The 16,043-nt window shown below is 34.7% G+C and overlaps 3 protein-coding genes across 5 annotated transcripts; 2 read left to right on the top strand and 1 right to left on the bottom strand.

Moving 5' to 3' along the window:
- Nucleotides 1–923: 923 nt before the first annotated feature.
- LOC112324117 (protein IWS1 homolog 1) lies at nucleotides 924–6,019 on the top strand. Its single transcript, XM_052454439.1, has 11 exons — nucleotides 924–1,071; nucleotides 1,238–1,742; nucleotides 2,635–2,754; nucleotides 3,045–3,265; nucleotides 3,344–3,473; nucleotides 3,572–3,634; nucleotides 3,726–3,803; nucleotides 4,204–4,292; nucleotides 4,411–4,473; nucleotides 4,640–4,793; nucleotides 5,344–6,019. The coding sequence occupies exons 1-11, from the start codon at nucleotides 1,052–1,054 to the stop codon at nucleotides 5,440–5,442; spliced, it is 1,542 nt and encodes a 513-aa protein (XP_052310399.1). The 5' UTR covers nucleotides 924–1,051; the 3' UTR covers nucleotides 5,443–6,019.
- Nucleotides 6,020–6,781: 762 nt separating this feature from the next.
- LOC18094112 (protein AE7) lies at nucleotides 6,782–9,701 on the top strand. The gene is made up of 5 exons (XM_052454442.1): nucleotides 6,782–7,139; nucleotides 7,491–7,594; nucleotides 7,687–7,786; nucleotides 8,738–8,783; nucleotides 9,300–9,701. The coding sequence occupies exons 1-5, from the start codon at nucleotides 7,017–7,019 to the stop codon at nucleotides 9,398–9,400; spliced, it is 474 nt and encodes a 157-aa protein (XP_052310402.1). The 5' UTR covers nucleotides 6,782–7,016; the 3' UTR covers nucleotides 9,401–9,701.
- A 1,068-nt stretch (nucleotides 9,702–10,769) lies between these two features.
- Nucleotides 10,770–14,499, bottom strand: LOC18094111 (vacuolar protein sorting-associated protein 25). 3 transcript variants are annotated; one of them, XM_024602703.2, is made up of 7 exons: nucleotides 14,299–14,499; nucleotides 13,962–14,067; nucleotides 13,703–13,842; nucleotides 12,958–13,011; nucleotides 12,758–12,846; nucleotides 12,606–12,681; nucleotides 10,770–11,137 (listed from the first exon to the last, which is right to left on the bottom strand). In XM_024602703.2, exons 2-7 carry the CDS (start codon nucleotides 14,018–14,020, stop codon nucleotides 11,016–11,018), a joined length of 540 nt encoding a protein of 179 aa, XP_024458471.2. In that variant the 5' UTR covers nucleotides 14,021–14,067; nucleotides 14,299–14,499; the 3' UTR covers nucleotides 10,770–11,015. The 3 variants fall into 3 exon arrangements, with proteins under 3 accessions (XP_024458471.2, XP_006368343.3, XP_024458458.2); XM_006368281.3 differs by having other exon boundaries at nucleotides 13,962–14,055; nucleotides 14,184–14,498; XM_024602690.2 differs by having other exon boundaries at nucleotides 13,962–14,055; nucleotides 14,299–14,498.
- Between the last annotated feature and the right edge of the window lie 1,544 nt (nucleotides 14,500–16,043).

Genomic DNA, 16,043 nt, shown 5'->3' with positions numbered 1-16,043 from the left:
TATTATTTGTTTCTTCCTTTCTTTTCGTGAGGATAAACTACAACTAGAAACTTAATCATGAGTGAAAGAAGGTGGTAACCTTGCAAACCAAATAAAATTTGCGTGTCTAATATTCTATTTTTTTTAAAAAGAGTTTATCAGTCAAAAAGTTTTTTAGGTAAAAAAAAGAAGTTGAAAGAGTTAAAAAAAAGGAAAGTAACTTGAATGTAAAGAAAAAATGAAACTATAAAGAAAATAATGAATAAAAATAAAGGTAAATCATAAAAATGCTATAAATTACATAAAAGAACTTGCATATCTAAGATTGACGATCTTTTCTAGTAATTAGATGATTGATATAGTTTTTGAACTCTATGTAAATATTTATTTCAAATCTTATATAGATTGTCTATATCAAATAAAAAGTATATACATTGAATCCTAATACAATATAATTTTTTTTATTGATAATTATGTGAATTTGAACTAATCTATTACTATTATTAGTTTGAGCATTTTCATTCTAAATAGGATTGAACCTTTTTGTTATCCACACGAACTCAAATTCTTTGGATTTTTTGGATTTTCATCCTAATAGCATTTTCATTTTCATTGGATTTTTTGCAAAACTATATTGAAGTGGTGATGTTGAAAACTTTTAATCTAGAATAATGTTGCTAAAACTATAAGGGCTAAATCATAATTTTTTTTTTATTTTTTTTTGCTATTTTCTCTACTTTTACCAAAATCTCCCTTTCAGTGCAACATAACAGTTGAAGAGGCTGCTTTACATTGTATTTTTATTTGCGTTTAAATATATTTGAACGAAAAAAATATTAAATTTTTTTAATATAATTTTAATGTAATAATATTAAAAATATAAAAATATAAAAAACCTAATTTAATATATTTTTAAACAAAAAAAACTATTTTAAAAAAGCACTAGTACCGTACACACACGGCGGCTGCAGCTTCTGCTCATTTAAAATCTATCCTCTCCATGGAAACACCATCACTATAAAATCCGTAATCAGCTCCATAATTTTCCACAACCAAACATCACAAATTCACAATGGGTTATGAAGACGATCCGTACTCTCTATCTCTCTGAAATCTTTTGATATATTCATTTTCTTTTCGATCAGTCTATCTAAAATCTGTTTTTCTTTTGTAAATTTTCAATCCTTTTCTATTCCGTTGAGCTAACCGATTAAAATTAGGGTTTTTAATATGCTAAAAATCGATACTTTACTGTCAGGTACCGCGATGTGGACGGAGAACCGTTGATGGACTACGACGAAATGCAATCTGATGGCGGAGGCCAATCACCGGAACCACACCAGAATCATATCTTAGACGAATTAGAGGATGATATTGAGAATTGGGAGAGGGGGAGGTCACAAACTCCTGTGTACGACACGGATAAAGTAGGAAAACCTAGAAAAAGATTGGTTAAAAAAGGCGGCGATTCAGGGAAAGAGAGTGGCAGTGGTAGTTATGTGCAGCCAGAGTTGGTTGATGACTATGAAGAGGATTATGTAGGGTTTGAGAAGGAAGAATCGGCTGGGGAAGGGAAGTATGCCAAGAAATTTGCGAAGGACAAGGACAGGACGAAGTTTAGCAAAGGGGAAAATAAGTTTGGAGGGAAAGGAAGCGGGTCGAAATCAGGGTTGAAGAAAGGAACGGCGACGAAGTTGGTGGCTGGAAAGGATGATGGCGAAGTTAAAGAGATGTGGGATACCATTGCTGGTGGCGATTCTGAGGTTTTGATTTGGATTGGGTTTCTTTTTTCTAAAATTGTTATTGTTTTTCTTTGGTGCTTTAATGTGTTTAGTTTTGAATTGAATTTTTTTTTCTAGTTAATTGATTGAGATTTTCTGTATTGTTGACTTGAATAAGAGGTCAAGTGAATTTGGTGTCAGTTTGTGGAAAGTTTTCTGGGTTAAATAGTGTTCATGGTGCTTATTTTTTGTGGTTGCTAAATATTTGTTTTTGTTGTCTGTAATTGTTAATTGCTTGAATCAGCATTCTATTGGACATTTCCATTCTGATTCATAATACTAAATTTTGTTGGGATGGGATTTAGATTAGGTTGTCGTTTGATGTTTGTTCATGCAAGTTATTGATAAATATCTGTTACCTGTAGTTGAGTGGATCGGACTTTTGGACTTGATGAGTTGATATTTACACAAGAATTTCATGGGAGGGTAAATGTTGAAAATGGGGTTTTCAATTGTTTTTTAAGGTCTATTTATAGTTGTTTTATTTAGTTATTTTCTTAGTTTAGGTTTATATCTGGTTGGCTAGATCTGTTTAAATTGTTAGGCAAATTTCTTATTAGCCTCTAGGATACCATTAATATCGCAGTTTAAGTTTGATCTGATTATTTACTTGATTCTACATCATTGTTTTTATGACAGTATATTATTAATCTAGCAAGTTTTGCTGCGGGTCTGACTTAATTTTGCTATATACTACTCTCCCAAGGCTCACTTATGTAGATAATTAACTTAACAGATTTGATTCCTGTTGCTTAACTATCAAGTCAATTTTATAGAATAAATCTGCTGTTTGAATTGTTGGGTTTTTCCCAAGTAACTATGTTTATAGTTTGTTATTGAATTTCTAACTATATTTCAATTTCCTTCGGAATAGGATGATCAAGAAGGTGCTAGGACTGTAGATGATGACAACTTCATAGATGACAGTGGTGTGGATCCTGCTTATCAGTATGGAAATGACAATGAACCACACTCTCCTACTGATGCTCCTCAGGTTAATAGTCCATCTCTTTTACTGACACTCAATCAATTATAAGCCACCATAATTGATGAGGCTTCTGGCTTATCCAGTTCTTTTCTTTCTTTCTTTCCTTTTTTTATGCACTATTGCTTTTGGTTCATGGTGTTTGGAGGCTTTGCTATCTTTGCATCAGTGTTTGATGTTGCAATATTTGGTCAACTTTCATCTCTATTATATTATCTATGTTTGTTGGTTGATGTGCTACATATGGAGCTCCCTAGCTTTTATGTTATTTATCTGGTTTATTATTCTGTTTTTTCTAGGCAGAGGAAGGTGAAGAGGATGAGGAAATCAAGCAGCTCTTCAAGATGGGTAAGAGAAGGAAGAAGAATGAGAAAAGTCCTGCAGAAATTGCATTATTAGTTGAGAATGTCATGGCTGAGCTTGAGGTCACTGCTGAAGAAGATGCAGACCTCAATAGGCAGGGGAAGCCGGCAGTTAATAAACTCAAGAAGTTGCCTCTTCTTACTGAGGTTCTCTCAAAGTAAGCTGGTTTTAGACTATCTTTTTTTTGTACCATTGGAATTTACAGTTAATTTTTATTGTTTGTCTCCTGGTGCAGGAAGCAGCTCCAACAAGAGTTCATAGATCATGGAGTACTAACGTTATTAAAAAATTGGCTAGAACCCCTTCCAGATGGAAGTTTACCTAATATAAATATCCGTGCTGCAATTTTGAGGATTTTGACTGATGTATGCTGAGGCTTTCCACCATCTTTCCTGGTTTAGTACTGGTTGTTGCTTCTGAAGAAGCATTATTTGGAGCCTGAAACATTTCTTTTCTCATGCAGTTTCCAATTGATCTGGAGCAGTATGATAGAAGAGAACAATTGAAGAAAAGTGGGCTTGGAAAGGTTAGGGATCTCCTTATGTGGTGGTAACAAACTTTCTGTTTCTTTTGGAATGAAAACTGAATTCAGACTTATTTAATATACTTTCTGGCAGGTTATTATGTTTTTATCAAAATCTGATGAGGAAACCACATCCAACAGAAAACTTGCCAAGGATTTGGTTGATAAATGGGTAATGCAATCGCCTTTCAACTGTTGATTTTATTTCTTAAATATCTGCCATCTCTCCTTAATGTAATTTTAGTTCAAAATCTAGGGCATCTGTTTACTGGAAAATGGTGCTCATGGATAGTTTTGCCCCTTTTCTAGGGTCCATTCATTGGAGATTTCTTTTCCTGTTTGGTTATACTACTTGACTTGAAATGCCTGTTTTCTTTTAGATTTGATTCCCGTGTCATGTGTTGATCTCAAGTGTATAATGAAATTAAACTGAACTTGAATAATTTTTTTTCTTTAATTGGTGTTATTTTTCTGAACAGACATCTTTCATTAATTGGAAAATGTGTACAAAGAAGTTAATTTGTAACTATAGTATTGACATTTTCTTGCATTTCTGCAATTAATAAATATAGAGTCGGCCAATATTTAATAAGAGTACAAGGTTTGAAGACATGAGAAACGTTGATGATGATCGGGCCTTCAGAAGGCCAACAGTGAGAAGGTATTTCTCTCTTCACTTATTGCCACCAGCTATTACTGCTGGATGTTTCTATCTGCATGTGAATTTTATGCGTCAACGCTGAATAAACTTTCTCGTGGTAAATTTATTTGAATTTCAGGCCTGCAAATAATTCTACCGGAATGGAATCTAGAGATGGAGATCTTGATTTAGATATTTCACGGTGAGATGTGACAGAAGACCTACTTGATTGCTCCTTGCATATTTTCTGCTGATTACTTAAACAACATCATAGGCCTGTTTGCTTCTTTACTTTATTTGCCACATGCCATTTTTCTCAATTATATTTCTTCAATTTACATCAACAAAAAATTCAACAAAAAATTCAGGGAACGGAGGTCTAGTCAATCATCAGACAGACAGCATGCATCCAGGCCAGATGCGACACCATTGGATTTTGTGGTGCGTCCCCAATCTAGGATTGATCCTGAAGAAGTTAGGGCCTGTGCTAAACAAGTAGTTCAAGATCAGCGTCGTCTAAAGGTTGGTCTTTCCATTCAATAATTGGATCAGTTAGAGTTAACAGAAAGTGGTGTGTTGAGTGAAAGCTTAAAATGAGTGGTGGCGTGATTAATCACATGGCATAAACTCAATGTTTCATGGCCCCATTGAGTTGGAACTATTCATAGAACAATGTTTCTTCAATTTGAGCTAAAATTGAGTATATAACTTAGATCCTGTCATCTAGTAGGGTGTTTTGGAGTTATCCCATAGAATTGTCATTGCCCTATGGTATTGGTGTGGGTTTTTTATTTCAATTGGTCTCTCCTGGAGCATTGTTGGAGACAAGTTTGATAGATTCTTATCATTCACTCTAGGTTCTAGATATATATGTTATAATAAACATTCTACAAAATCCAGATCAACTAAAAAGTTCTCTTCCAATTCATATGCAACTCGGGGTTCTGGTTTTGTTTTGGATGGATGGCTGCTTGGGTTTTGATTTTGACTTTCCTTTGCATTATGATTCTCTGTAATCTTTTAATTCCCAGCTTTGCTGTTTCTAAACTCAAATGTCAATTGATACTGGCAGATGAATAAAAAGTTGCAGCAGCTAAAGGGACCGAAGAAGAAGCAATTGCAAGCTACAAAGCTTAGTGTGGAAGGTCGTGGTATGGTCAAATACTTGTGATGTTAGCAGTTTCTGAAATTCATTGGCAACAACGAACATGATGTAAGAAAAATAATGTGTGGGGCTGGTTGTTGGCTGGAAGTAACTGTTCCACAAGTGAAGGGCGATCTGGTTCTTCAGCTTCATTCGGATGACATTGTTCGGGCAAATTGAAGCCCCCTCCGACTGGATATTGGATTCCCGATTGGCCTAATACCTGTTAAATTGAGTCCGCCCATAATTTCCGTGTCACAAACTTGGCGGTTTAAGCTAAAGAAAGATTATTGCAAGTTGAAAAGTTCGAGGAACAAAATATTCTCGTTTGTAAAGAACACTTCTGTTCATTGACGTTGCTGTACTTCGGTTAATGTGTCCTTTCGCCTTGTGGATTAGATTTACGAGACAATCACTGTTGTCTACCGAACCAACAAGCACCGGATATTAGGATGTATTGTTTTGATCCAGCAAACTTGTCGAGGTATATTGATACATGTAACAACATGGCATGGTTGAAGCTCTTGTTGCAATGTTGTGGGTGCTGTCATTTTGAAACGGCGTCTTCAGCTGCCGGAAATGTTTTAGTGGTTCTGTTTGGTTCTTTCTGACTTTGCAATCAAAATTATGGTCACATATTAGAAATTTAGTTCCGACATGTAGTCAAGGCTATTACAACATATTTGATGCAATCTAGCAAAAAAACCTAGAATTTAAACTTGTGTGTTTGAAAATGTAGTAGTGGTTGTATTTTAAAGTGTTTTTTATTTAGAAATGTATTAAAATAATTTTTTTTAATTTTTTTTTTATATTATCATAATTTTAAATAAAAAAATTAATTAAATTTTAAAAGAACACACGGTGTGAATTGTGTTTTCAAATGATTTGTTAATTTCCTCTTAATATATTATAATATTATATGTGTTTTTATTGATGACAAGGAGGGATATACACACACTGGGGATAAAGAAAAAATAATTCTTGCAAGGGAGAAACATGATTAATAGATAAGGTAAGTTTCCCGCAGCTTGAATATTCTTTTTTTATATTCAATTGTTTTTAGTCTAACCTACAACATAACATTGCGATTATGAAGTAAACTAGTTATTATTCTAATTAAACTTTAGTCCTTTTTTTGTCTTTCAATGAACAAAAATGGAAGTTATTGAATTTTTTTTTTAAAAAAGCTAAAATATGTAATGATAAAAAAAAAATAAAAAAAAAAGACGCGGGCTTAATTTCTCCCGCCAAATCCTAAGGTAAATGGAGCCTTTACAAGCCCAAATATGGCTTAGGCCCAACCCATTTATCTTGTCGAAGGCGTCTCTTTTGATAAATTAAGAAATGTAATAATTAAGTAAAAAATAGAGCAAACCGCGCCGTCAAAGAAACCCCGTTAAGGTCTCATCTATACAAGAAAATCATATTATAGGAATCTACATCTGCTCTCCCTCCCTCTCCCTCCCTCCATCCTTCCCTCAATTTGTTGGCGGTGTTCATTAATAATTACGTAGTAGTAGTAGTTGCTGTAAGTATCATCGTGTTTCTTGTTTTTGGGTCTGGTACGAACAGGGAATAATTCTAATAACACTAATAAAAAAATGGCTCCTGGGCTAATCAACGCCAATCCTGTAATTTATGAAAAGAAGGAGAGGCGGGTTCGAAGTGTTGACGAAAATGAGTATACTGCTGCTGAGTCTATTGATCAACTCGAAGTTTTTGATATCCTTTTTACTTTCTTTCTTTCTTTCTTTAATTCAATTCAATTTTTTTTTCTTTTTCCTGTATGTTCCAGGTTTTAGTTATTTATTGACAGAGAAAAAAAAAACCTAATCAATTGGCTCTGAAAACAGAATTCTGGTGATAATATTTTGTTATGAGATGTATTAGGCTGTGCCTGAAAGGTAAAAGAATTAAGCACAAATTGTGTTGCATGAAATATGTTGCATGCCTCTATGCTTAATAATTTATGGCATTGTTTTCTGTTGGTGTGAAGAGAGTGGAATGCTTATTATTCCTCCATGTGAAGCAACAAACATCTTCTTAGAGTGTTTATTTTCTTAACAATCTTAAATCATATTAGAGACATAAAAGATCCAGAGCATCCATACTCTTTGGAAGAGCTTAAAGTGATAACGGAAGATGCCATTGAAGTAGATGACAAGCTCAGTTATGTCAGGTAACGATAGCTGCCATCTTAATTCTATTCCTTCTGCAATATATACTGGAATTCAACCTCTCTATTTAACATATAATATCTCTTTTATTCAGGGTGACCTTTACTCCGACAGTTGAACATTGTAGCATGGCAACAGTTATTGGTCTTTGCTTGAGAGTCAAACTTATGAGAAGCCTGCCACAACGTTACAAGGTATTTATTAACTGGGTTTTCAGCTTTGTTATCAGTTTCTGCTGCAGAGGCACAAGATGATTTGTGATTAGCTGTATTGTTCAAGCTACTTGAATGGATGTTACAAGGTCATATCGCTTCCCCTGCAAATAAGGATAGCCATTCATGAACCTAAATCTGTTCGTGTATACTGCTACGTGCCTCTCTTTTTTAATGAACTCAGTTTGAGGGTAGAGTTATTGTTGAAGGTCAGTAGAAGCACGCGTGCAAAAAGCTTGGTGGCTTTGTTTTATAACTCCTTAAAATTGATTTAGTTTCATTCTTTATAGTATGGCACTTTGTGGCTGTTATTTATTATGGATTTTAAGCTGTATCATAATATATCTGGAGTAACTTGAAGCGCCTACTTGAAGCTTGCAGCAAAACCATATGCCAACATTCTAGTTGTGTGATGCACCAGCACCAGGAATGGGGGAAGACACTAGATTAAGATAAAGTATATGACAAAGTTTCCCTGGTTTTACTATCAACATATGGTTTGCATTACCATAAAGGAAGTTTTATTCCAAAAACCCTATAACTCATTACTCCCTTTAAGAAGGATTTCTGACTGCTGGAAAAAGAAAAGAAAAGGATTTTTTTTTCTTTTCAAAAACATGGAATGCTATGATTTGATAAAGTAATGATCTCTTAGTGACCATCATGTCCTAAAAGGGATTGGGCATCACATATTATCAGCAAACAATATGTGGTTGGAGCATGCTCTGGTCAATGTCTTGTAGTTTTTCCCTTATTTTGGAGTGTCTAGCATCTATACATTATGTTTTGTAGGTTAAGTTCACGGGTAACATGGTTAACTTTGAATTCTATCTGATACTTCTAATGTGTGCTGTAACAGCTACTTTTGGCCCATGCATTCTTAAACTTTATGACCCCCCCTCCTTCTCACCAGTCTTTACCAATTTTGTTTAGGTGGATATCAAGGTTGCACCAGGAACTCATGCAACTGAAGCTGCAGGTAATCACTCTGGGAATGGGCTGTTGAACGCTTTTAATTGTGGCAGTTCAAATGCCCAAAATTGATTTGCAACCATGTTTTAATTATTGAACGCGCCTTATTCTCTGTGTTGTGCTTCTTTTTGTTGAAAAATTCTTTCTTTATGGAAAAAGTAAGAGCCATAAGATCTTATCCACGTCTTATGTATCCGGAAGCTATTGTTTTGATGCCTGAGGATGCTGTACGAGCTACGCATTGATTCTGACTCCTTGATTAAATATCCACCTGCTAGTCAAAATAACCATGGCCAATTTCCTTGTTTGCTCCGCCTCTTCAATTTTATGACCGAACACACGTTTTTGAAACATGAGTTGTGGACACAGAGCAGTTCCTGGATGATGAGTAGCATCCCTTTTTTCTCTTTCCAGTTATTTGTATTTTGTCTTTTGCCTTGGTGGCATGCAGACTTCAACTTGATGAAAATGTATGAATTATGAAATGGCATTCGTTTTCTTTCCTGATCTACTTTTTGTGCAGTTAATAAACAACTAAATGATAAAGAGAGAGTAGCTGCAGCACTGGAAAACCCAAACCTGGTGGATATGGTTGACGAATGTTTGGCTCCGACATATGCTTGAAATATTTCCACATAACACAGCTGAAAGCTTTCTGTGCGCATCACTCAAGGCAGCTCTTGTTATCATGGCCTTTATACAATTACTTGTTATTGTTCCTCCCTTGATACTTTGATATGTATACATAAATGAGGTTCAAATCCACAGAATACAGTTGGAAGCCGTATGCTTTTGATAGAATTGAACTCTGGCTCACATGGCGACATTACAATTTCTTCTGCCCTTGTTATTCCACTTTTCAGTTTGTATTCTGATTGATAGAGGCATGCGAGGTTTAAATGAATAATGAACAGTTTTGGACTTAGCATTGCACTTTGAATTCGCCATAAATTAAATTTGATTGAATAGTTTGCAGTTTGTATGTAAGGTTTTTTTTTTTTTAAGGAAAAAAAAAAAAAGAAACTCTGTACCCTAAATTCTAATGATAAAATATAGAAATTTCTGCGAAAGTTGTATCTGCAGTTTGTGGAGCGTATATTCTAATTAATACAATTGCACGGATTTGCTTTTGCTCCAAGCAGCTATTTGTGTGATGAAAGGTATTTGCTTTTGTATTTAATTAATGTTTTTTTAGATTTTTATTTTTATTTTTAATATTAACATATTAAAATTTTTAAAAAACATTATTCTAAACATTTTTTTTGCATGTGAAAATAATTTAAAAAATACTTTAAAAAACATAATCTATCATAATGTGGAACAACATGAAATCTAAAAGAGAATTTGTGTAATGCATTTTCCATACAACACCTGCTAACTCAATCAAACAAAACAGTTGGTTGAGACAAGTCTTTTAATTAGGTGAAAAAACCTCAAAATGCAAGAGTGGTGTTATTCTGGAAATAAGCTTTTGAGTTTTGACATTTCCCAGTGTCTCTTGTCATATTCCAGGCTAGCAAGGAAGCGTTCCACAGTAACTGGCAGAGCTGGCAGCGCCTCGAAGACAAAATTTGCATGGACAAGCTCCTAGCAAAGCCAGCCTAGATATACTAAAATTCTATTTAATAAAATGTAACCAGTATTTTTTGACAAATCCATCAAAGGAGAACCAGTAAAAAATTGTTGATTATTTTACTGGTGAAAAAGTAAACCCTGACATTGATAAAACCTGGTCCATTTCCAATAAAACTCTGGTGGTTGTAACTCAGCTTGATAAAACTTGGTCCCTATCCAACAAAACCATCCATGCATAAAAAATGCATCAAAATAACTTCTATTTCCCCATTCCCCCTTGTATCTAATTATTCCAAATGAAGTTTTATGGTCTTGCAGTTTTTCTTGTTCGTTCCAAATTGATTCAACGCTAAAGACATTGCCCCGGTTCAATCAGTGGTAAGACGTCAAAAAAACATGGAAAACTTCATGGCAAATCAAACCAAAATCACCCCTGACATTGCACATTAATTGGTACCGCTTCCCAAAAAACAGAGGAAGCAAAGAATGTTCACTAATCACGACTGCCCAGAATGATACAAAAAGAACAACAAAATCATACATAGGAAAAGGAAAATGACAATGATCAAATCCACAAAAACATAGTGACAGCCAGTATGGTCTGATAATATTTGTATAATATCTTGAAAGTAGCAAGAGACTTATCGAAGCAGCGGTTGAAGCATTACACAGAGAATTTCACACCTTCATCATCAGTTGAAGTTCCCTTAAAGATTGCAAGCTTCCCTTTATGTTCTAGTAGTTTCAATGCTCGCATCAAAATTGTGCGATCTATACCATGAAGTTCTGGTATTTGGCACAGAAAACTTGGTATCAGCATAAATACAACAGGAAGTGTGCTCCACAAAGAGAGAATGGAAGAGAGATGCTTGATATAATGATCTTAAAGATGGACAAAACATTAAAAAATTGGGATATGCAGATAACAGGACCTAATGCTGGAAGCAAATGGACCACAGCACTCTTAGATTTCATTGTGAGAGTGTACTAATAGGCTTCCCAGAAATGCCACTAACTTTAAGCAATTCCCAGAGACAACATTAAAAAATAATCCACAAACAGTAGCAATGTGGCTTATTACACGTCCAGATGTAATAAACTCTTCTCTTACGTTGGCAAGTTTCAAACCTGTATTTTACCATACTCCTCTCCACCTCTATGTGCTAAACTACGTCTAATGAGAGTCTACTCGTACAAAACTTTGAGATGAAGAAGAGAAATACAACGACCAAGGTGTCCCATGCCTTTTATTTGATCAATCAGCAATAGCATGTCTGAAATGTCAAACCAGGGTCCTTTATATAGGCTGTATTAGAGGAGAGGAAAACTAAATCCTAGAAGGGATACTCAACGAAACCACAATCTGGTTTCATAAAAGAGAATGAAAAAAGAAAACTAAACACACCCAAAATGATTGAGCTCTTAAGTTACTACTTACAAGTAGTCTTGAAATCTCTCACTGGAATTCGCACATCAAATAATCTAAGGGGAATTGGCTAGGTGCAAGCCAAGACTGTATGCGTAATTCATTTAAGAAGACAGTTCAAAAAAAGGTGGTTAGAATTTGTTTATGGAAAGTAAGAAATGCCAGTTTTGTTCTTCCTTTCGGTTTTTATGTCCCAGTGAAAGAAAATTCCTGATTCTATATTACAGACATGAAACAAACACACATGATGTTCAAAAATGCATTTATTTGCAAGACTTGCAAAATCATTGTTATGTAAACAAAACCCTGATAAAAACACAAAAAAGAAATAAAGACCTGATATTTTTATTTGCCCTATAAGAGGATTTCTATTTTATGCATGCTCGCTGCAAGCATTTTTCTTAAAGCTTCAACGGTGACAGCTTCTGAGAATACAACTAGGATGAGATAAGAGAAGCCTACTGGGGAGTTTGTAGCTAAAGCAGATCAAAACTGATAGCTGATGAGAATAGCAGATGGCTGCTTGGAGGAAATGTTAGGATTCTCTATGATAAGAGAAGAGGCTTGGTAGGTATTTTGGGAATATTCAAATGATAGCCACAAAAATTTTGAGCAAATCGAACCATAAACTGTGTGATTTACAACAGTAAAAATATTCTTCATTTCTTTTGGGAAATAGAACTGAATTTCACAATTCAGATTTTCCAAACAAAAGAATTGGCTGAATAGAGTTCGATTAGATAAATTATTCAAATTCATATACTTTCCACACTGGTTTGAAAATCATTATCAAACCTACTTCATCTAACCATCCAAATCAAACTTTACCTGTTCCCCGAGATTCAACCCCTGTGCGTATTTCCTCAACAGTCATGACACTGTCCTCGAAGCCATTATCTCTCACCTGATAAATAAGCAAGTTTATTACGAGAACAATGCTAAAGGTACCAATCTCATTTATCAAATCACAATTCACGTACAAAATGTAAGAGAATGTCAGCCCAATCTTGAATCCGGTGCCAAAGAATCAGGCATTTTCTGTGTCCTCTGTCCAACCATTCTGCACGGCCTGTTAGAACAGCATTGCATTTAATAAAGTACACATTGAACTTACAGTGCTAACAACATATCTTGCTTAGTAAGTTAATCTCAACAGTATAAAATCAAATAAAGGTCTAACCTTCTGACACTAACGCTGATAGAAATGCTTCTCTAGCTTCATTACTGAGAGATCCTGCACCATGAATCAAATTGATTTCATTGCTCACTTTCATTTACCAACAAAGGAAAAGCACATAAGAACTCACAAAAACATTAAAGATATAAATCAATTATTTTTCATGCTAACTTAAACTGAATGAGAAGATCTAATTATACATTAAAGTTATTAAAATAATAGGTCAAATTTACTATCTTTCACTAAGCATTGAAGTATCCACCTCCAATCAATTGCATTCCACGTCAAAACCCAAGAACATACTTCCTGAAATTCGACCTGTGTAATAAAACTCCATACTATCAAATTCACCAAGGTAATCCAGCAAACTATGCTATTATGAAGACATACAATGGGACAGTGAGTTGTGACAGAAAGAATTGATTGCACAAGAAGGGCCTAAACCATCATGAACTCTTCTCAAATTCCATATTGGATAAGGGCTATTTGCTCAAACACCAAGCATACCAAGTCAAGACTCCTGGATGAGATGCGGGCATATATCAATACTTAAAATGGAAATAAACACATTGTAGCTCCCAGGTGAAATTTCTTTACATTTGATATCTGATGCAATGCTTTTACTGAAGCCAAATGTAACGGTTTTGTGAATGCCTTTAACAACAATACAAGGTGGTCTTTCTTTTTCAGAGTTGTTCTTAGTAAATAACACAGCATAATTAGACTTTGAAGAAAATACAAGACCTACTTTCGATCAAATGATTTGAAAACAGAGGAAATTCTTCTTCCAGTCCAATCACGAATATCTTTTGAGTCCTACAGTAATCAAGGATAAGTTCCTTCCAAAGCTGTACCTGCTTCTCTCGAGTGTCCCTCACTGGCTGCAAACTTAAGAGGAAAAAAACACGCAAAATATAACACAAAGATGATTAAATGAAAACCCAACACGTAACAGAATCTAAAATAATCTACCAAAATAGGAAAGCAGCAAAAGGGTAGGAGAATACGTGAAGTAGGGCGGGTAATTGAAGAACTGGGGCAGCTTGAAGTCACCTAATTTCTGCATCTCTTTAGTGCTTCGACTCTTAAAAGAAAAGAAACCTGCAATTGCAACTCCAGGATTAAACAAAGAAATCAATGCTTTGATTCAAAAGCATTTAAACTCATGGAAATCCAATTGAATTCAAAAGATTGTACTCAATTTCATTTACAATAAAAATCAAACACACCTTGAGCACAATTTGGACAATGACTTCTTTTTTTGCAGTTAAAGGAATGCGAGAAAGCGTGGAAACAAATCAACAGGAAATTCGAAAACAGTGGAGTGCTTAGCTGGGTGCTTACTTTTTAATTAACCTTCAATGATAGAAGAAGAAGAAATTGGATTTTGTTGAAGAAGATGAATAAAAGTCTTGGTTCTAGTGTTCCGGTAAACGTTCAAGCATCGGCATGGGTGGTGTTGGCGTCGATGTACATGGGGACGAGAGCCCAAGATGCGATCAATACTTGCAGGCAGGCCCAGTTGCCGTTGGGTTATATTAACAAAAAAAACCTAAATAGAGTGACGGTTTAATATAATGAATAAGGAACCAAGTTGATATAGGATTTTCATCGTTTTTTAATATTTTTGTTCCATTAGTTAGCGTATTGGTATGAGTTTGTTTGTATTTACTATTAAATAAGTTTTTTTAAAAAATAATTTCAGTTTTTTTAATGTTTTTTTGATTTACTAATATTAAAAATAAATTACAACAAAGTAAAATATTATTTTAATAAAATTTTAAATGAAAAATAATTACCACCCTAACTTCAAATATTATCTCAATTCCACTCTTTTTTTTTTGTGGTTTTTTCTAAAAAAAAAGATAGATAACTTACATAACTCAATTGGTTAGTGCTAGTACATGAGTTGGCTCAAGGTTATAAGTTTTTATTAAATTTTATTTTTCAGTATTGAGTTTATTATAAATAGGTTTATATTTTTTTTATCATATATAAAATACAAAAAATTAATTTAATCTAATAAAGTTTATAATTAATCAAGTCGTGAGTTTTGTGGTTGATTAGAGCTAATTTATCATTTTTTTTTTATTTGTTTTGAACTTGTCCAGTCAACAAGATTATTATGATGAGAAATTTTATATGTGATTTAATTTAAATTTTATATGTGATTTAATTTAAAATTCAGTGGACCAAGAGTTCCTAAATTTGAAGCATTATACTAAATTTAATGAAAATGCAGAAAAGTTCCTACAGCCTAAATATTATTATATATATTTGACAGAAAAACTTAAAATCCAAGTTGGTGAATTTCCTTTACGACTAGATAGCTCCTAAATCTTCAAATCCAAGTTGTTAAAAAACTTGAATTTTTTACCACCATAAACAATCTCTTCTCTTCATCTCACTGTACAAGAACACACAAAAGCCTCAACCCCCCTCTCTGATCTCATTCCAAAAACAAAACAGACCCATCAACCCCCTCTCGTTTTTTTTCCACCATCATCAACCATTACTGGTTTCATCCTTCTCAGCCACTGTCAACCACCAACACCACCGGCCACGCATAACACATCTTCCTACTCGCAGTACGTAGTGGCCCCATGAACGGCCAGCTCCTCTTCTTCAACCGAAATCAACCTCTCTTCTCTTTTCAACCCCGTAAACAATGACCTATCCTATCCATTCTTCTATATTTTTGGACAAACACCAGCACCAAACCTCACACCAATAGTAACTGATAGCCACCGGCCATCAATAACCCAGCAGCTAACCCGCCGCCAGCACTGGCCAACCACGCCAACAACAACAGCATTTCCTTCAACCCGAAACACCCACGACAGCGTTGGCTTCCTCATTCCAGTACTGGCCAGCCAACACCAGTAGCTCCAGTTGATCATCTACTCTACCCCATATGGTGACAGTGGTAGCTGCAGCTTGTAGAGAGAAGAACCAGCAAGGAGGAAAAATCACAGTAGAGAGAGAAAGAAGCAGAGATTTCAGCTCAGCCAATCTCCCTTCTCCGACGAGCATGAGGAAATCACAGATAAGATGTTGCTTAACTGCCTTTCTTCTCCATGCAGCAGCAT

This window comes from Populus trichocarpa, chromosome 1, assembly GCF_000002775.5.
Source record: "Populus trichocarpa isolate Nisqually-1 chromosome 1, P.trichocarpa_v4.1, whole genome shotgun sequence".
Taxonomy (NCBI): domain Eukaryota; kingdom Viridiplantae; phylum Streptophyta; class Magnoliopsida; order Malpighiales; family Salicaceae; genus Populus; species Populus trichocarpa.
Note: the sequence above shows the minus strand (reverse complement) of the source record. Positions and strands in the feature narration are given on the sequence as shown.